The 22,679-nt window shown below is 35.2% G+C and overlaps 1 protein-coding gene across 19 annotated transcripts in view; it reads left to right on the plus strand.

The window, feature by feature from the left end:
• LOC123703764 (serine/threonine-protein kinase MARK2-like) overlaps positions 1-22,679 on the plus strand; it is a 194,426-nt gene that overhangs the window by 86,375 nt on the left and 85,372 nt on the right. For 16 of the 19 annotated variants that reach the window (XM_045651890.1, XM_045651899.1, XM_045651900.1 and 13 more), the window contains exon 2: positions 18,679-19,558. The exons of the other annotated variants lie outside the window; for them this stretch is intronic. In XM_045651890.1, coding sequence (XP_045507846.1) covers positions 18,755-19,558 — 804 coding nt within the window. In that variant the 5' untranslated portion in view covers positions 18,679-18,754. The remainder of the gene's footprint in view (positions 1-18,678; positions 19,559-22,679) is intronic. 19 annotated transcript variants of the gene reach the window in all.

Here is a 22,679-nt window from a genome sequence, read left to right on the forward strand (position 1 = left end):
GAAATGTTAGTCTACTAGGAAAACACTGAAAGGTCATTCATTATAATATTTCATATAAAAAATTTAATCAGCCATTATTACCTTGATTCGTTTGTAATTTAAAGAATTTTCCGTCATTTAAAAAAATCTAGTTTCATTTCAACTATGCGTCTATAAAGTTTTATTTCTACAATCAATCGGGCATTTCTATCAATAATGGATTCTCTATAGCGTCTAGTTCTTCTGGTTTACACATGCTAGTGATAAATATTGAACATGTGTGATACAAACGTGATTTAATCGCCGACCTCGACTCTTGCACTTGATATTTTTTCGTCCATTCACTTAATTGGTCTCGGAAAATCTGTTTAGTGACGCTCGACTCTTGAGTCATGTTCGCCTCGTGACGGTGTGATCCTTTGCTCACATTCTGTAACTGTTAAAACTGGTTTTAATGATGTGGAGGCAGATGTATACCTAATTTTTGGGGTACTAGATTTTAATTTGTAAAATGATTTGTTGAAATGTTGTTGAAAATTTTGCGTATCTGGAAATGGTAAAAAAATTATGATTATGCGTTATAAGAAGATACATTAAACGAAGTTTAAATAGTTCACAAGTACTTTTCATCTTAAGACTTTAATTATGCTTCTGAAGGCAAACAAATAAATTGTACATAGCTTCAGACTGAAGCTATGTACAATTTATTTGTGTCAATTTGCACATGAAATGTAAATACTACGTTCGCGTCTTGGGCCGCCATGTCGACACGTATTTGCGAACGAGACTCGAATTCAAATCAAGTCCATTATCAATATCTAATTATGTATATGCACGTTTAGTATGCTTTATTGTGGTGCTGACGGAAACTTGTAGAATGCAATTGTAATGCCACTGAATGAACGGCATGGCGTTGTACGTTGTTGGATAGTTTGAATGGTCCAGGTTATTGGTATGGATTGAGGCTTGGGAGGTATGTACGGATTCGATTTGCTTGAACTTGCCGAGTGTGGGATGTTGAATGTTGATTGTGCTATTTTGAGCAAATGAATAATTGGTCTAGAAAAAGTTGAATGATTGAGTTTGATATACGTATTGGAATAATTTCAATATTTATTGAATTTTTTTATTGTTGATGCTTATTTGTTGAAAACTGGTTGATTTAACCAGTTTAAAAGTGCAGGCCTGTTTTGATAGAACTCAGGAAGAATAAGCAGAAGCTAAGTCAATAATTAACAATGATATTTTCTTACATGGTAGACATGTAGAGCATTACAATACTCTATACCATCCTGTATTGTGCAAGGCACATACTTCTTTACTGAATTGAATACATTTTAACAAACGCCAGGATTAGAACAGTTAATGTTCATGAAAACGAGTCCGTAGCCGCTTTGCGGGTGTTTATTGCTCTCTTATCGAAGCGCTTATCTGATAACGAAGTGGAGTGATATACGCTCTGTTGTTTTTGCTTTGTGTTATATTGTGTGGAGCTGGTGTTTTAATTCTATTGATATATGAGAAAGTAGGATCTTTGAAAGGTGGACCTGGAATCACTTCATCACTATTTGGCACTATGGTACTTGTTACTACTTATTTTTAACTTGGTCCATAACTTTATATTGAATTTTATCAAGCTTTATGAAGGGTCCGTTATATTCTACGAGCCACTATAAAAAGTAGGTGTAACAGAATAAGGCAATCCAATAAGAAAGTTTGCGAAGTAACTCACAGCTGATCCTAACAATTTTATTGAATACTCAGAAGTGACAATGACCCGGCAAAGTTATAAAGTTGGTTATCGACGATCAAACGGCCTGAACATCTGTGACCTGCCCCCGTAGCATGATGTCTTAAAGCAGTATTATTTCTAGTGTGGAAATAAGACAAAACTATATAGGTAATGTAGCGCTATCACTTTCTTATGCTGGAAATAATAATGCTAGAAGACATCATGGTTATGTTCGTAATAAAAATCGATATCTAGACGAATAACACTTTCACCGATAATTCTGAAGTATCATGAAAGTTTTATACAATACGTTCCGCTCTTTCGCAACACTGTGATGTTGTCCTGCTCTAACGCGACCAATTTTCGATGTGTCCGAGGGAGATGGTGGATAGGATTATTTTCTGCTCGATTGTTCGTTTCTTAAACGGAAGGAGGCTGCGTGGCGGAAAATTGGCTTGTCAGCTTTTTTATTTAGATTTTAGATGTGTATAGGAAAGTTTTTGGAATATTTATCGTTATTTTATTTTATATGATTCATTTGCATGTACATAATATTGCCATATTTTTTTTTGTGTATGAAAATTAAGAAATAAGTCATTTCTGGACTTAACATATAAGTATTCATCATTTTGATTTGAAAATTAACACTCTTGATAAGCTTCTTTAACTACAATTTATTAAGGAAGGATCGTTTAAGTTTCTGCTTGAGTTTTCAAACTTCTATCATAGAATTTAAAAAATAATTCATATTTATATTACACAAGACTGGTATATTTTTCGTTGGTCAACATTTCGGTAATACGATATGCCACTTCGTTGGAATGCGTTTGTGGTTATCGACTATTTTATTATTATATGTATAGATTATTAAAAAACCTATGATATACATTCGTTTCAGTTTACATTGCGGTCGTAGATATGCGCATTTGTATTATAGTATCTGCATTTTTTATTTGGTTCTTGTGTTACTTGCCAAGTGTGGTTGGGAATACTTGTATTCGAATGTAGTTATGAAAGTATATAGTAGTATCACAGTATTACCATATTTCCTACAGTATGGCGACGAATGTACTTGTGCAGAGAAACGGAGGGGAACTGGCGGGGGGTCGGGCGACGCGGGCCGCTTAATGCAATCACGCTGAGATTGCATTAATTATCGCGAAAGGACGACGCAGTCGTATTTTTTGTGTAATAATTTTATCATACATAGGTACTTACATATTCTATTATGGCGCGCAAAAACTGTTCCAATTACGGATGTAAATCTACATTGAAATCCCAGAAGGAAACAATATTTCAGAAAGATTGTATTAATTGTATCTGTTGAATTAAAATCAAAGCTATGTATATGTTGTCCTCATTATTTTCTAATCAGATTGTACATCCCAATGCGAATGCATTACTTAGTTAAATGGTATAATATAGGTACAATTAAGAACATCCAAAAATAAAGTGTCCACGTAAATAATATTTAGCAGTGCAATATCTGTAATTATAATATATTTATGAACAAATAATTACATCAGATTTAATAATCGCAATTATTTTGAATGTACATATGAATAAATGATTTCATCATAATATTAATAATCACAATTGTTTTATTTCCCATTTGTTGCAACCCTAGCGTATTTTCGTGTGGCAGCGTAAGTACCTACGCTGGCGGCGGCATCGCGCGACATCAAAGGCGTTTCCTTACTGTAGGAAATAATATTGTAATACTGTGGTAGTATTATGGATTTGATAATAACTGAATCTTGATAAATTATGTACTTAAATATTCCTCGAGAATCATGCTATCCATTTGTGAAAATAGAATTAAAATTGGTGCAATAGTTTAAGAGTTTATCGCGATTAGATAAACAGATGATTTTGTTCTAAAATATTTAGTTCTTTCTGTATTATTTGTCTATTATCCGAAGTATAAAATCAAACTTGAGAAAGTCATATACTGACTTGTGTACGACATTATTTGGATTGATAGAATCTTCGTTAGCACTTTTACTAGGTTTATGTTTGTACATGTTTTCCATTGACCAATGATAAGCGTGGAAAATGACGAGCGCACTTTTACCGACCATGGACTATGGAGTCGATTAGAAAGAAAGCTGTTGTTACTCAGCACTATAATCTATATCAATTTTCTAAGTAATTATTTTATGCAGGTTAATGGTTAAGTTTCTCATAGTATATACTGTATAGCCGCCTACAAACAATGCTTTTGATGTTGTGATGTTGGTCTGTAGGCGTAACGGTATAGTGATTTGTGACCCGTGGTTGGTTACATTTTAATTTGAAATGTAATTTTATGCATTAAATTAAAAGTTACGGTTTTAATGTGTTGTATGTTGGAAGGTTTTTATAGTAAAGGATAAAATTTTAATTAAATACATGTTTCAAACTTAAACTATGTTATGATATTGTATTCAATAAATAATTTGATCGATAACGTGGTTTTGCTTTAGCCAAAGTCTGGTAAAGAACAATTTATAAAGTTATCAACACTTGAAACAAAAACGAATTTGACAAAATTACAGTTTTTACTTATTACTTTAGTCGTATTAAATTAAATCTCAAGTATTCAACGAATGAAATACATTTCCTTATCTCGCGAAGCAACGGTAACAGATTGTAACTGTACATTTTCGGTCGAGATTAATTGTAAACGATTCGCGGCTCTTGATGGACGGTAAATGGCGGGTTTTTTATAGCCGAAAGAAATGGCAGATTCTTGAGTTGGACAATTATTTTAGTATTGTACGAGTTTTTGCGGAATTTCGCGGTGAAACTGTTGTACCAAATACGAGTGTAATTACTTTGATCTTTTTTTTATAACGTTAATTTTATTTATGAATTATCGACTAGTCTTATAAAGAAACATTCTATATATAACAGCAATAAAACAAGAATAATTTAGCTGTTATAATAATTAACTAATCAATCATGTAAATGGACGCACATACATACATAAGTGTTTTTTATTATCATTACGACTAGCACACAATCTCAAGAGCCAGTGGCCGTTACACATAGTTTCTAATATCGATCTCGATTGCGTTTTACATTGTTTTCATACCGTATATGGTGAAGAATCTTTGAATATTATATAAGTAAATACGTGCATGTAATGGGTGAATAGTTTTATAATTGTTGGAAGAAGTGAGGGTAGTTTATATTAAATTATTAATATAATGGGTATTGGTAACCTTTTCGTTGTTATGCTTGGACGGTTGTATAATAGGGTTGTAGCGAAGTAGTTTAATTTATTATAGTGGTTAAAACTTAAAAGCTAAAGACATAATATCATTATAATGCTTGAGTTTGTTAAATTTGCGTATTTTAAGATCAGTGATGACAATATAGGAATTGCTGTCAAATTGTAAAAGCAATTTATGAAAATTACTCAACATTGTAGTTTTTAATAAGAAACATTTAGGCGTTATTTGTAATAAATATCGATTGTGATCAGCTATGCCATTTTAAATTATTTAATTAATTCTTGAAAAAGTAAATTGTGTCAGCCCTAACATACATTGACAGTTGACACTAACGCGTTTATTGAATGTGCAGTTAGCGGCCGGTCGCAGCTTTCTATTTCGTTATGGTAATACTGGATCTCCTGCAGTTTCTAGTTTTTTTTAACTAGCAATAATAGCCTGCCTGGATGTCTGTCTTGTGTGGATGCAATCGTGGTAGTATCTAATAGGGCTGTGCTGAAAGTGAAATTTATATTTTATGAATAAAGGTTTTTTTTATAGAGGTATAATATTATTGTATTGATATCATTTTTTTAAATATAAAACACGTTTTACAAAGGAAATTACAACAAGTAAATGTTATTGAAAACATACCGATTATAAATATTAGACTTAGGGTATCTATCTATTTTTATGAGGATTGAAAAGCTAGTGTAGGTTTTTTTTTGTACTTACTCTAAGTATGGTATCAGGAAAAATCAAATCATGAGTATGATTTAATTGCTGACCGTTAATAAGCTGCTAAAGCAGAGTAAATAATATGAACGTTTGTATGTGAATTCGCACCTATTTGTGAAACAGGGTAAATAATGAATGCCAAATATAAAATTTAGAAGACGGTGAGGCCGTCACTTTAACTCCCGCCACTTTCACTCGCGTCACTTTAACTCCCGTCACTTTACCTACCGTCACTTTTGTCACTCGTTATTTTAAACTACATTTAAAGTTTCCCTTTATTATCTATAAGTATCTATTCCCTAAATCGAAGTAATTTTGACTTTAACTCCCGTCACTTTAATTCTCGTCACTTTACCTCGCGTCACTTTACCTCCCGTCACTTTAACTCGCGTCACTTTTGTCATTCGTTATTTTAAACTACATTTAAAATTTCCCTTTAATATCTATAACTATAAGTATCTATTTATTCCCTAAATCGAAATAATTTTGACATTAACTTTAACTCCCGTCACTTTACCTTCCGTCACTTTAACTCCCGTCACTAACTCCCGTCACTTTACCTTCCGTCACTGTAACTCCCGTCGCTTTAACTCCCGTCACTTTACCTCCTGTGACTAACTCCCGTCACTTTAATTCCCGTCACTTTAACTCCCGTCACTTTACCTCCCATCACTTTAACTCCCGTCACTTTACATACTGTCACTTGAACTCTCGTCATTTTACCTTCCGTCACTTTAACTCCCGTCACTTTACCTTCCGTCACTTTACCTTCCGTCACTACCTTCCGTCACTTTAACTCCCGTCACTTTAACTCTCGTCACTTTAATTCCCGTCACTTTACCTCCTGTCACTTTAACTCCCGTCACTTTAACTACCGTCACTACCTTCCGTTAGAGGTCCGCGCCGCAGTCCAAAAGCCCAGCGGCGCCGCGCCGGGTGCGGCACCCGGCGCGGCGCGGCGTCGCCGGCGTGGGCTAGTTATTTTTAAAGTTATTAGGGGGTGGGCGGGCAGTAGAAAAATCTCTATTTAAGTTTAATAATTTTTTTTTAAACCAAGTAGCTTAACTATTTAGTGATGAACATGATAATTATAAACATTGCCAATAATTTTATTGGCAATGTTTTTTTTTTATGTCACAGCAAGCAAAGGAGCAGGTGGGCCACCTGATGTTAAGTGGTCACCACCGTCCATAAACAGTGTTATAGGTGCTTTGCCGACCTTTTGTGGACAAATAAGCTCTTTTCTTGAAGGCTCCAATGTCGTAGTTGTTCGGGAACACCGCAGGTGGCAAATCGTTCCATAGTTTCACCGTACGCGGAAGGAAGTTGCGGGTGAAGCGGACAGTGGTGGAGCGCCAACCATCCAGATGGTGCGGATGGAACTGGTTTTTACGGCGTGTGGTCCGGTGGTGGAACTGTGCGGCTGGTAAAAGGTGGAACAATTCCTCAGAGCACTCCCCATAGTAGATTCTGTACAGTATACAGAGAGACGCAACGTCTCTCCGCACTGACAGTGGGTCGAGCCTATCGGAAAACCTACGGTCATCGACAATTCGAGCTGCTCGACGTTGGATGCGGTCAAGAGGAAGGAGTTGATACTGTGGGGCTCCGGCCCAGAGATGAGAACAGTACCCCATATGCGGTCGCACCTGAGCCTTGTACAGCTGAAGTCGGTGGGCCGGCTTGAAGTACTGTCTCGATCTACTGAGCACACCAAGTTTTTTCGAGGCTAATTTAGCCTTCGCTTCCAAATGACTGCGGAATTGAACGTCACTCGAGATTTCAACTCCGAGGATTCCGATTTTCGGCGATATACTAAGGGGATACTACTCTTAAACCGAGGTTCTACGACAAATGGGGTCTTTTTAGCGGTGAACGCGCAAACCTGTGTCTTTAGGGGATTGAACTCGATTAAGTTCGCCCCAATCCGAGACTTCTTGGAGAGAAGACTCGACTTCAGGCACAAGTTTGTTTCGACTCTCATTGAGGCTTTCCTTTGAGGTGTTTGCACGGCCGGGATAAAGAGCATCCCCCCTACTGTCGTCTGCATAGCAATGAATGTTACTGATTTGTAACAAATCATGTTTATAATTATCATGGATAAAAATAATTTTGTTAACTTTTGCAGGATTTAGACGCGATCTCTTCGCAGTTAAGACTAGCCCAGCTACAGAAAAAACCCTTTTACTTGGCGTGCTTGAAGCTGGGATAGATAGAAGCGATCGCGCTAATTCGGCAAGCCCAGGAAAAACAACTTTTTTTTTGTTCCCAGAACTTAAGAATGTTGCCCTTTACATCTCCTAAATCTGAAGGGTTAGCCGTAGCCAAATATCTCCAACACTCTTGAGCGACGTCGTCATCCCCATCAATGAATCTATTAGAGTGTTTTTTGGCTAGCTTTTGGAGTAAAACATCTGGCATCGATATAGTAGACATTGTCTATTATCGTTGCCGTGTTGTAGACAACAACGCGTGCTGTGTTCGCGCGCAAAATTTGAACTCGGCGCCAATTTTTCTGTGACCCGGCGGCGGCGGCGGCGCGCCGGGGTCTCTCGGCGGCGGCACGCCGGCGTGGCGCGGACCTCTACCTTCCGTCACTTTACCTTCCGTCACTTTAACTCCCGTCACTTTACCTCCCGTCACTTTACCTCCCGTCACTTTAACTCCTGTAACTTTACCTCCCGTCACTTTAACTTTACCCCCCCTCAACTAGGTGCACTTCAGCATGGAACGACAACGACAAGAAGGAACTGATAGATCTCTGTCGACCCGAACTATTGCACTGTGAAGATATAGGATTGAGCCTGGTTAAAATTCAAATATTTATCAAATCATTTATTTATTTCTCTTCACAAGTCCAATCACATAAAATCTACATGCATATAAAATTATAAAACATAGCTGGAGTTGTAGGAGCTGGCGTCTGAAATGGGTTTTAACCGGTATCACATCACCAGGTCACGCCCTCGGAAACAAAATACAATTACAGAAATAAAATATCTTTCACTTAAAATATCTTTCACTTATGTGTACCATAGTGACCACCAGTGAGGACGACATAAGTTTAATAGCAAGATAATAATTAATTTAATGTACAAAATAGACTTTAAAAATATGTACTTGTAATCAATCATAAAAATAAACATCCATCCTGTCATTACGGGAACAAGGTCTTACCTTGGTGATTAAAGTAAAACGAATGCCTAAATTAATGTTTAAAAAATTCAGATCTCGTCCATGCAGTCAGAATAGACAGTAATTAAAGAAATGAGGCGGGAGCAATCATGGAAATGAGGTAAATTACACTGATTGCGATCTCCACTGTTCTTAGCATTGTTTGAAGGCTTCGCTTATTATATAGAGTTGTATGTAGATTGTAGAAGTACCTATGTATAGGGCTGGGAAAGTGATGGGTGCTAGGGAAGTCGATGGTCGCATTAAGTACGTAGTGTTGTGGAATTTGTTTGCTGTGTGTTTCAATTTGGGGAAATACTCGAAGTTGACTGATCTGTGAAGATTTATTTTAGAAAATGTGTTTGAATATTTACCTAATTATTATGTTAATTGCAATTATTTATGATAATGTGATGAACCTGTAGGAAATTAAGGTTTATTTGAAATGTTTTTTCTGTAACAAATATTGAGGGAAGCGACATTAAAATGATCTTAAAGAATGTTGTTAACTTAGATACGTATAAGTATACCTGCACAGTAATAAAAAGTTTGATAAAAAGCTCATAAACAGTTGAACATGGCCGCTGAAGCGAAACGCGCAAATTCTTTGTTACTTCGTGTAACAACAATGATTCCTTGGAACTCGAAACCTAACCAGGTGTCGCGTGAGCAAAGATGGTCGAAGTCTAACTTGCCACAAAACAATGTTACGAACTTTCTAAGCCAGCTCCGTGGGCGGGTGTCCCACATATGCGATAGTTTAGTGTGTGCTGCGGTTTTGTCGTTTTTTTACAGCTGAATAAGGATAGTTGAATGGAGTGGAGAGTGTATAGGTAATGTTTGTGGTCTGAACATCTTATGGGTACATACATTGTGTACGATATAGTACATTCTCAATCAAAGTGTAGGTATGGGGGCGTATATTTACAGATTTTATTCCTACTATCTCTATCGAAACGCATGGAAATAACTATTCTTAGATGCCATGTGAATTGCTAAGGATATCTTTGGTTATTCATTCATAACCATTTACTCGATTTAAATCTTAATACAGGGACGAAGTAATCGTCCCTTTGCCTGTTTAAAACTTTTCCAAATTTTCGTAATTCTTGTTAAAATCACTTCCTATCTATAAAATAAACAGTAGGTACCTACTATATTAGCTAATTACATCAATTTTGTAAACGATATGCTCAAATCCTCAAAACGTTACCTTTATATATTCGTTGGACGCTAATTATTACTCGTATGAAGAGCTTGATTGATTGTTCAAACGGCGACGGGCGTTCAGGAAATCCTCTGTCATCCCTTCTTTAGCGGAATCCTCTGATAATCCTGTATGTAGGTACTTTTGTTAATTGAAAATATATCAGAATTCAGAGGTAATGAGGGATAAGTGCGTAATATAATCATTATTATAAAAACGTGTTAAAGATTATTTTTTTTAACAAAGCATCTGTAGGTATTGCACATTAGTTTTAATTAGGGTAACTAAAAATAAGAACATTCTAGATAAAACTATGGCGTATTTAAGCATTTGAATTCCTAGCAAATATTCTGAAAAATGTAACTTTCACACAAATCTTATTAGGCATTGCGAAACAAAACATAACATGGAAATCAATACAGATAATAAAACATAATAAAACTTCATTCAAAGCGAGTAAAAGTGACGAAGAATAAATGAATGTGCACACACAGTGTCATATTATGTGATCGTCGAAGCATTGTTGTCGAAATGGGCTAAGTGTGCATAATGTGTACATATACACTGTATACTGTATAGTAACTACTAAATAGTAATGCTAATTGGTAGTTACACGAAATTTCCTGTAGACAATTATTGTGAACATTTTGGGCGATTATATTGTGTTGGTGATGATGATGTGTCATGTAGGACTTAATTGTTAATGAAGGTAGTTTTTATTGAAGGAAATTTTGTTTGGAGAAATGTGTAGTTTGCTATCAGTTGCTGTAAAATATGTGTTCATAAGATGACTAATTAATAATAAAAGATAATTAATTTATAAGGTATTTGTGACTGGGATGTAATTAAGAATTGTGAATTCTATTTCATTTCTATTCATAATTTTTCATTTAAGATAAATTTTTAGTTTAATAAAATAGAGAGAATTACTGTCGCTTTCACAATGAAGGAAGGAATTAATTTTAAACATGAATCGGTAATATAATATCGATAATAAAATGAAATAATTGAATAACTCGCGCGTAATGTGCGTCACTTGTCCATTTCAATAATTGGTTTTTATCTTTATTTGCACCAGGAAATATTATACTTTCTAATCGATAAATTTCAAACATTGATTATTATTATTGTACCAAAATAAATGGCATACACCGTGTCTACATTAATTAATCTAGTCAACTTTCACAAATTAAGAGCTAGCGCGCAAGAGCAACTTTTGTCTCCGCAACTATTTTGTCTCTCCCATCAACTCTATGGGCTAGTAAGAAAGTGCGCGTAGCGACACAACTTCCTATAGAGTTGATGGGAGAGACAAAATAGTTGCGGAGACAAAAGTTGCTCTTGCGCGCTAGCTCTAAGATTTTTTATTGTGTCAGTTCTACGGCTTGGAGATTTAAATGAAGCTATAAAAGAAAGACATACATCTTCTGTATTATTAGACATTATTTTAAATTATACAATGATATATTTTACATAAATGAATAATGGATTTTAATGGAAAATATGTCACTTGTTATCTTTAATATCAATTGTCTGATGTATCCTTTGTGGTTCGTATGCGTTATTTTATAAGAATTAAAATATGTAAGTTACAGCCTTTTTTAAAGAAGCTTATTTTATTAGATATGAGTATTGAATGTTGGTAGCATCGTATACAAATATTGAGACGACTCAATTTAATTATTAACATCAATTCGAAGTATATATTTTACTAACATACATTACTTCATATTACAAGAGATTTTCTTCTAAAAAACGTAACATAAAACGTCCAATTTCCCAGTTAAATTGTCTGTATGTTCGCGCTCTGTTTGTAACAAGAGCGATAGATGTGCGTGCGAGCGAGATAGGTGTAGTGTCGCTTCGATGCGCGTGTCATGGTGGTTGCACCGGCCGCGGCGCTTGCGCAGATATATTGTATATGGCGCATTTTGTACTGGGTAATAATGGTTGTAATGACGTTTAATAGGTACAATAGGATTTAAGAAAAGCTCGTTTATTTGTTCTACTATAAATTTAGAAGCGCGTCGAGATATGGAAATGATAATAAATTTAGTTACTGAACTATCATAGATCTTATATTAATCGTAGTTATGTGTTTTCTTATATTATGTAAACCTTGTGACTTTTCGTTCGTTTTATGTTACAAGAATGATTCGACAATTATTAAGGAAATACGAAAGTTTTATAAACGTTGTTAAACTCGCTTCATTTTGCACGAGACTCGGATAATCTCGAATCGAGATGACTGCTCGAAATGTGTAAACGTGCCGCCTAAAACTTGTGTGTGAGTCATGCTGACAAGACGTAAGTATATGACTTGGCGTTTACAGTGGTAGTAGACGAAGTTAATATTTTTATTATTTTACTAGCGGTCCGCCCCGGCTTCGCCCGTGGTACTTATTTACCTTTTCTCTACATAAGAACCATCCTCGTACTTCAAGGAATATAATAAAAAAAGAATTATCGAAATCAGTCCACCCGTTCTCGAGTTATGCGCTTACCAACACATTTTGCGATTCATTTTTATATATAAGAAGATATTAATAGGGACAAGTATACGTATAGTAACAGATAAATGGTTACCTAATAAATATTTATGAGCACTTAAATTAACCGAATTTTAGAGATATGTTCCCGAAACAAGATAATTTTTAAGTCTGTTTTGTCGATGTGACAATTCACATTTCAAAAAGCCATGTTTAACATAATAATAGCTAACATAATATAGAGCATTTTCGTACATTTATGTACAAAATTATATGAGATCTATGTCCATTTACATGTAATTACCATAATGTACAAATTTTATACCGAAAGCGTGTAGTAATGAGTCATACATACAGACTAGACTATTAAATAATTGTACGTTTGCGATATCCGAGCTTTACCGCCTACGCATTCATTGAAATGCCATTATAGGATCTATTACGCCGCGGAATCGTTAAAACACTGTGTGTATGTTTTTATTTTTTCGTAGAGCACGTTTTAATGATTATTAAGATATAATTGCACTATAAGATGAGTATATAGATTATTTTTTTGTACTAAATTGGTAGGTTGTGTTTGTTTTTTATTTGGTTGGAAATTTTATGGTAGAGAAAGAATATTGTTTTTTATTTGCTTATCGATAAAGTTATATTTACCTTTATAAAGAAGGGATTACGCTCACTGTATATTTAAAAAAAAAAGTCAGACCAAAACAAAACGAAAATGGAAGAATATCGTAAATATGTCGCAAAGCAATTTAATCCAAAACGCAAAGGAGAAATGACAAAATTTTTAAACCATTAAACATATTTAATGTGGCCAAAATAATCGCGAATTTGTTCCCACCGATTGAGCTTTTAAAGTCTGTACAAAACGACTCGGCCCCGGTAACGAGAGACGCGGCTTTTTGCTGCAAAAAGTATGAGAGCGTTTAAACTGGTTTTGTGAAGCTTTTAAAAAACGTACCTACCTACTACGTTGCTGCTGGTCCATGGAGCGTTTTAGTGTTAAATATGATTTTTGAAGTGAAACTTCTTTGGCATGGCATGGCAGGGCAACCGTCACGTCATGGAATAAGGCGACGATTTTGGTATCTTTGAATCTTGCCAAAGATAACTAACTTGTTCGCATTGATAACTTCCTACGATATTTCGTTTTAAATTATAGGTAGGGCAACTAATTCTTGTTTCGATCTTGCTCTGTAGAAGCATTATAATTTATAATATAATACATATTCTTAGCTAGTAATGAATATATATCCCGTTCGAAGTCACTTTTAAATATGTATCAAATTAAACGGCCAATTTGAATGCTCCATTTATAGCGTTCGCTAATTTGTGTGGGCGACAGATTATACGTGTAATCTGTTAATCTTAAATGGTTCGTCTATTCGCTTTTGTTATAGCCTAGTAGTAAGTGCTGTGATACCGCCCACGCTTAGCGTGGTGATGGTTCACTTATGATGGCTTTTGGAGTGATTTTTTTGATAAATACAATATTATGTATTTTCTTTGAAATTCCCTTTTTTAATATTTCTGAACAATGGGTGATTATGTAGAAATTTCTTTGAAATTCCCTTTTTTGAATCGTGCTCTAAAAAAATTATTTGGAAACGTAATTTTTGTAGTATCAGCTATTAGTCCGATGTAAGGATTATATTATTGATATTATATTAATTTCATAGTTATTAATATTGTTCGTTTACGTTTATAACAACAATTAGTCACTAATTAGAGAATTGTTAAGTTATTAACGTGCCTATTTCCATAACATGTTGTTGTTACATGTCTCACTACATTATACTTTTGATTTGTTAACGTTGTTGTAACTTTCGTGTTTATTGCTGCTATGCTAGGGGCCATCCATAAAGTACGTCACATGTAAAGGCGGGGGAGGGGGTCGACAAAGTGTGACATGGTGTGACAAGGGGAGGGAGGGGTCCTATGTTTCGTGACAAAAGAAATATAAATTAAACTATAAAATAAGTCCAACTCTATCTTAAGGGCAATACGGTTTAAGTTGTTTGGTTGACAATTTATATTTATTCATTAGTTTATTTTTTGTTATTGTTTCAAATATTTGATATCCTAAAAAAGTACTTAATTTAAATAGAAATAAGACTAATTTCGAAACTGCTGTTTTAATTTAATAATTTTTCGATGTTAAATTGCAAAACATGTGACGTCACACTAGGGAGGGGGGGGTCTCAGAAATGTGACCACCTGTGACAAGGACGGGGGGGACTCAAAAACTCATGAAATTAGTGTGACGTACTTTATGGATGGCCCCCTAGTATTTAACAACTTTCCCAAAAGGGAATTCAGTGACATGTTTATTATTTGACCTTTTTTCACTTTAAATATTCTGTTAATTTAAGAGCTAGCGCGCAAGAGCAACTTTTGTCTCCGCAAATATTTTGTCTCTCCCAACAACTCTATGGGGAGTTGAAAACTCTATGGGGAGAGACAAAATAGTTGCGGAGACAAGAGTTGCTTTTGCGCGCTAAAAGTTTTTTTTTCCATAAATTTTATGATCATAATGTGTTGTAAAAATATGTCGAAACATTAACAGTATCAAAAATAATTACTAAAATAGACCACTTGCAAAACGTTTTGTTCCGTTAGTTTGAATTTGAAAGTGGTTTACCTTGCCGCGAGAGTTATAAATTCAACTACAATTTTCAACTGTTAAAATCTGCTTAACGGTAACGCTAACGCTTTTGCTACATTTGTGTCAATATTTAATGCAATAATTCTGAACATCATTATGTACATACTCACCTCCGTGCTAATTCTGAATGTCATCAAAACTATACACGTAAATCGCAAGAGAAATTTCAACTTTAACTACTGGGAATTAGGTCGCAATTCGTTTGAATAGATAAAGTATGAACCGTGCTCAAAATGGATTTTTTCTCTTTACGATTTTATGCAAGCAGACACCGCTGCCACGGCGGATACCTGCGGTCTGTTATATTATAATAGAAAATGAGTTTTATACTATTGCAATAAGGTGTATAATTGCGTACGTATAAATTTGCACGATTTTCTACAGCACGGAAGGCTTGAATTACCATTGGCTACTTTAAGTGGAATATGAGACGCGAGCGAGAGGTTATCAAAGTTGTTTTAGTGCCGGTTTTATTGTGTTGCTTTGCTAAAATTTATTTAGTTGCCTCATTTCATTCGGATAGCATATTTTATTGCTATGAATTATACCGACTAGATTTTGTATGCCTAGATTCTATAGGATGTTTTGTAAACCTTCATTTACTTTGGTAGATTCACTCTTACATGAAGAGAAGTTTGATTAAATGTAACTGATAAGAAATGATGTTCATCATGAGATTCATTCGTAAGTAAAAACAGTACCTAAGTGTACTGTATAAGAACAGGAAGTTACATAACTATGTACTACAAATTCTAAAATAAACGAAGTAAAAGACGTTTAGGTATGTACGTTTGCTCAAAGAAACCATGAAATATTCGTAAAGTACGTTAAGATCAATAACTCTGACGACATTTCATTTACATAGAAACGTAAAAACGTCGCCATTACCTTGGCATTGGTAAATAAAACAAGTAAATAAAACAGCGAATGCCCCACTGACCTTACGAAATTAGAAATCTCTGAATATTATTTGACGATTTCCGCGCAGCGCTAAGTCACGCGAACTCGGATTAAACGGTTGAACTATAAAAAATATAAAAATAGACGTTAATTATCGCGAACGGCTCCAAAAATAATGTACCACGTGACGAGGGTTATATTTAGATGCTGTGAGCGGTGTTTGTTTTTATTATCGTCTGTGGAAAACTGTCTGTTTGAAGATTTTTCGTGCGTTGCTGCGGAGCCTCCCCAATTTGAGTATAAGGGTGCCTCCAGCGTTTATTCTATCAACGATGTCTGATATTTCAAATTCTTTGTTACCGAAAGTTGTGCTGTGTATGGAATGCACAGTTGTAATATTAATCGCTTTCGTATTTAAGTTTTTGTTCTAAGCATTAGGACCACCTTATAGTTGGTTTAATGATGTCACCTAAAATAACTTTTTAAAATACCTGATCAAGATGCTATACAAATTCCTATCAGTAAAACCTTATCACTGATACATTTATTTTCACAAAATCATTCCACTTATTACTTATCTGCTCACGACATCATCTAAATGTTACGTTATTCAAATTTTCACAAATCCATTCGTGACTCACACCACTTGTTTACCACCTGTCGTTTCAAGGTCTCACACCTTAATATTTACCATGTTACCTGTATCAGTCATCTGCTGTCTTTTTTGCGTTGGGAGAAGGTAGATTTTTTTTATTTTGGTTAGCAGGGTTCAACATCTTTGGGACATTTGCATCAAGTTCCATGGTTTAAAAGTTTAATAATCTTTAAAGCAATAGCCACATGATTAGTGGTGTTTGTAAGATAGAAATCAGGTACCTATAGGATAATATCTAAAAAAGAAAAGGCTTAATAAGAAAGGTCTGATTATACAAATAATATTGCTTTAACTAACCGATCGTAAAAATGATCACCATTATGCTACTAGTAGGCAGTCGTTCATTACTAGGTACATTACTTACTCTGTTCGTTAAATTTCATACTATAACATCGATTACAAATCATATTATCTATAATATGTATTTAGATTATTTATATCACGTGGTATCTTCACTATCTATTTTAGGGAATTGATAAGCTTATGAGTTTCTGATTACGAGAGCGTTATTGTTAAATTGATTGGACTATTTGGATGTATTTTAGGCATTTTAATTTACTCAACTGGTCAATAGTTAGGTTGTTTTTACGTTATTGCGGTAATGAATATGAGGTAAAATGTTTTGATTGGAATCTTTTCTTATATTATGTACTTAATAACTTTATACTGAATTAAACTTTAAATAAATATTGAATACATTATCTATCTCGTCGACAAGTGACTCCACACTATATAATTAGTATTTCTACGCATATTACACTCGTGCTTAGATACATTTTAATTAATATTCAAGTACACGATATCTACAACTAAAAACAATTTATAAAATTTACATACTCAAACGTCTCAAGTGTATTGGGACATTGTTTTGTGTCGCTTATTGTTTGTGCGTCCGTCCTATTGGCTCAAGTGTCGTGGTGTTGGTACTCGTCCGTTACAGGTTCTACGGCTTTGTGTGCAGCTACTGTGGGTACACGGTGATTGGCCGGATCCCCTTTACTAACTATACCCTGTCTCTCTCTTTCCAGATGTCCGGACGCTGGTGTCTCACTCCCGCCCTGCGCTCCAGGAATGTCTATGCTTGATCCGTTCACATTTCGATTTCGCTTCTTCATAATTTCCAATTCTTCTAATGTACTATTGATGTTTACAGTTTCGAACGATTCTAATGCCAAGGTCGCGGCGGCTATTAGTCAGACATTATTTTCGAATATTCTTTTCACATTCGTCAAGGAAGTTGTCGTGTTGTGAAATGATGAATTGTGTATACGTAGATAAATTTTCAAAATAGTTGCTATAGTTAGTTTTTCAAGTTAACCAATTCGATTACCCAGGAATATAATTCTAGAAGTGTATAAAGAAATGTTGTATTAGTTTAGCTTACGGCTGTTTCTTGTAATGATTCGGATAACTTTTGTTTATTTTTTTCCTAACATTTGATTCCCGAGACTCGATTCTTATCGAATTACTTCTCGTTACGGTCCAATCGTTAGTTTACTCTTTGGTATATTTTTTGCCCTCTTACTGATTTGATTATATTGTTGCTAATACAAAATATTCCGTAATAATAGTATTGTCCAATTATTAATGACAAATTTTATTACAGTCACTACAATTGCTCGTTAGCTACATCTGCAGCCATTGTCGCTGAATTTTTAATAAACTATTGATTAGATATCGCATATACAATGGTATCGAAGCAGTAGGAACTCGTGCGTCAACAGAATTTTTGATGTATTAGTCTTGTATGACGTCAGCGCTGGCCTGTAGTTTTCTGATGCCGCTGTTACCCATTGTGGTGTATTCTAAATGAGTTGTGTTTCGTATCGATCGCTAGGATGTCTATCGATTAATACAAGCCGGTCACGTTTCTGATAGCCAATCGTATATTCATATCACCGACCTTGTGTTATTACATAAACCGTTCTTTTTATAGGTGTACATATTATGAACAGTGATGAAAGTTTCATATATTGAACTAAAGTGATAATTATAATGGTACACTGACGAACATGGAGCGGAAGTTGACTCGAGAGGACTTTATGAGGAAGAGCTTCCGAGCTCCCCGGGTGTCGCCGGCCCCTGAAGGCCAGGCCACGGTTAATGGAGCTCCCCCACCCTCTCCTGTGTCTTTAGCCATGTTGGAAAGGACGCCACAACCACAACGCGCTCAGTACGAAGTAACAACTACGGGAATTGCTCCCAAGCGTTTGGAACTCAACAGAGCACATCCCATACACCTCAAATCTTTTCAACCAGAATCCGATGAAACCGGCCCCACTCCACCGTCAGACGATGTGCTCAGAAAACTCGAGCGGCAAATCGGTGAAATGGAACGCGGGCTGGAAAGAGCACAGAATGGAAACGTAGAAGTGGACGAAAGAGTACGTTACGCCGAACACGAGAATCTTCTACGCACTGGAGTGTCTTCCGTCGGTGGCGGAGGATATTTACCAGCAGATTCTGATACAGAACACGATGTGGTACAGTTCAATAGGAATGAAACGACGCGTAGCAGTACAGGTGCGACTGCACCCGCGCCCAGACCTGGTACGAGATTAGCTCGAACGAATTCCGATACGCAACAGCATTCAGTGGCTGCTACCGCTCGATTGATGCGTAAACTGGCTGATGGGGGCACGAAAGACGAGAAGACTAAAGTGATGTCGAGGAAAGCGATTCAAGCGAGGATGGAGCAAGTTAAGCGCTCCGTGGTGGGCACTAAACATGAGCACAGAGTGTTGGCCGAAGCGAGGGCGGAGCCTGCGGCCAGTAAGACGCCCACGTCGCCAGTCTCCACGCGTTCTACCACGCAGGTAATATTGTGAATGTCGATTTGTGTTCGAGTAGGAAGTGCGGAATATTGTTTGATGAACTTTATCTGTATTAATTTTTGTCAACATGTTGTGTTTATTGGTAGGTAGTGAATAGGATATTATGTGCCAATCATGTTGTATACTAATTTTTAATATATAAAGATAGTATTCTTAATATAAGTTGTACATAATAGTTATTTACTGCCATTAGTAGATCATTAAAGTTTCTTCGTCACAAGTAAATTACTAATACGTCATAGTCATTATTATTACGTCAGTGAAGTTAGTTTAACATACGTATTTATATATTTCGATATTAATAGTGACTGTGAACCAGGTAAAGATCCCATCATAAAAAATACAGTTATCTCACACAGTACAATACTCAACAGTTTTATGATGTCCCTTATAGCAGCCTATAGGTGCGGTACGGTGTCGTGTTTCGTAATTTTACGTTAAATATTATATGATTCCGTTTTATTTAGCGTTATTGTAGGCAGAGCCATGTGTGGTTGCGTCACTGTATGATGAGTTATCGGTGACGAAAGACAAACAGCTAGGGGTCAAGTGTGACGATCCGTACAGAATATATGGTACATATTAGAATAATATAAGATTATGAAGTGTTTTGTTTAGTTATGAATAAAATCTACGCGTCTCGGTGTAGCGCTTGATTGACAAACATTTTGAATATTTATTGGTTAGATAACAATTAGAAATAGGATTTTTTTATGGTTATTTTAATTAAATAGGGATGTTCACTTTATAAAAATCGCTTTAGAAATAATTTGTAGGTAACTTTTCCATTGTCATTTACTGCTTACAAATAATTAATAAACATGTTTAAAATATAATGCAAGTAAGACAATCGGTTGCGTGAAATACATGTACACACATACATTTAGCAATTTCGTATTTTATTTTTATAATATTAATAATAATAATTAATAACTTGTAGATTTTTACAATTTTCGATGATTAAATTAGGCGAATTTGTAGAATTCATACACATTTATTTAAGAACTATACAGAACATTTTTCGATATTTATTTTCGTACAGAACCCTAAATAATGATTAATAGACACTCACACATCAAAGAGACACACCGAACGGCTGGTCCGTAGTGAATGTAATTGATTGAGTGTGAACGCGACCTAATGGACGCGGGTTCGGTTCCCGGCGGGAGATAAAATTAAGTGCAGTGCGCTAGAGTGTGTGAATTTTGTATTTTTATTTCAAAAGAATTATATCTACACTAAGATAATAAAGATAGAAAATTTGTTTCTCTTTCATATCTATGGGGAAAGACTACTATAGTACGCGTCACGTAAAAAGAACGCTGGATGAAAGTGATGGGGTGTGTTTGCGCATGGATCGAGTTTTGCACGAAAGCTATTTGCCGATTATTTTATTTTTGAACTAGGCTCGCGAATCGTGGCTTCGCAATTACCTATTTGTTATTCTTATAACCACCTCATAACACCAAATAGACCGATAAATCGCCAATGCGCAGCCATCCGTCAGCGTTCTTTTTACTTGACGCGACCTGTACTTATCTGATTTTCAATATTAATTCTCAATTATAAAACTTACATTATTTTGAGAGATTTAAGTAATAGAGAAAACACATACCTAAATCCTAATATACCTAGCTTTTAATAATTTGATGCATCATGCAAGAGAAATCAATGCACATAGATTTATTCGAGATTTAGATAAGCATTAAAGGTAGATTTAAAATTTAGATAAAAAGCGATTATTATTTATCAAAACACACACAAACACAGTTTTAAAACTTTATTCATAAGTAGGTATTGATTGACTTTGATCTCCTTGTGGTTTTTATTTCACTCGATATGCATATTAATTGAGTATTTATTTTCCTTTGCAGGTAAGAAGCTGTGGTTATTTGCATAAGTTTTATTTTTTAACTGTGGTAAGATGGAACACGTATGCACGCTTGTTAACAGGTAATGGCTGTGTTTATTTTGAGAAACTTTATAATTGTGATAAGTGGAAAGATAATAAATCTGTTTTCAAATGTATCAAGTATTTGATATGCGAAAGATTAGGAGATAAATGTGACTAAAATTGGAATAGCATCTGTTTTAAATAATTTAGGGTAAGAATAATTTGAAGCCTTAAAAAATTGTTCCTCTTATAAATGTCCGAAACTCGAAAGGTTATTATTAGAAGATCTCAGTAGTAGTATAGTTATTCTTAAAGTGATGATTGTCCGTTTGTTTGTCAATAATATTCGGCGAACCCTCTTGGAATAAGTGGATGCGGTCGATCCACTTTATACTTAGTAACGATAAGGCCAAATATAAAGATAAAATAATAACAATATTTCATACTATATAATAATAAGAAAACTTTTGAAATATCACCTACGTTACGGGGTAAAAATGTAGCTTTAAAAATATGCTATATGTTTCAGGAATGTGTAAAATTTGTATAAATCATAAATAAATCTCTTCCCTTCATAATGTTAAGTAACAAGATGTAACATAGATATAATAAATACGCACAAGATGTCCATGTTTAAAATCCACAATCCCCATATACGGGCGCGTGGTGGCCGGCCATTTGCTGCGACCTTGATGACGTCACCGTCACACCCGGCTCATTATAACCGGTCCACACGACGAGTGGTGTTTGACAAGAATGCGTATTATAATAATTTGTAGTGGACACGATGTAGGTAGTTTGGTTTTGAAGGCAAGTAGGTAGTTTGGTCTGGTGAAGTTGGGTGTGTAATTTTACATAGACATGGTGGTTTGATTAGTATCTAGTCTATATTATGGCTAATTGATGTCGAATACGAAAGTTTGGTTTGTTTTTAAGGGACAATTATGAATACGAAGCGTGTTTGTATCCAATGACCTATTATACTAGTAGACGCGGCATACGCCAACATCATTGCACTAAAAAACAGCGTAATTAATACATACCTACTTACTAACGCATTATCACCAATACAGTTGTTCTCTCTTTCACTCTCACGCACGAGACATAATACATGTCTCACTCATGTACTTCGTAATAACAACTGCCGATTAAAATACAAAAAGAACGTCCAGCCACGACGCTGAATGGTGCGTGACTACTGAAGTCTAC

Source organism: Colias croceus, chromosome 27, assembly GCF_905220415.1.
Source record: "Colias croceus chromosome 27, ilColCroc2.1".
Classification (NCBI taxonomy): domain Eukaryota; kingdom Metazoa; phylum Arthropoda; class Insecta; order Lepidoptera; family Pieridae; genus Colias; species Colias croceus.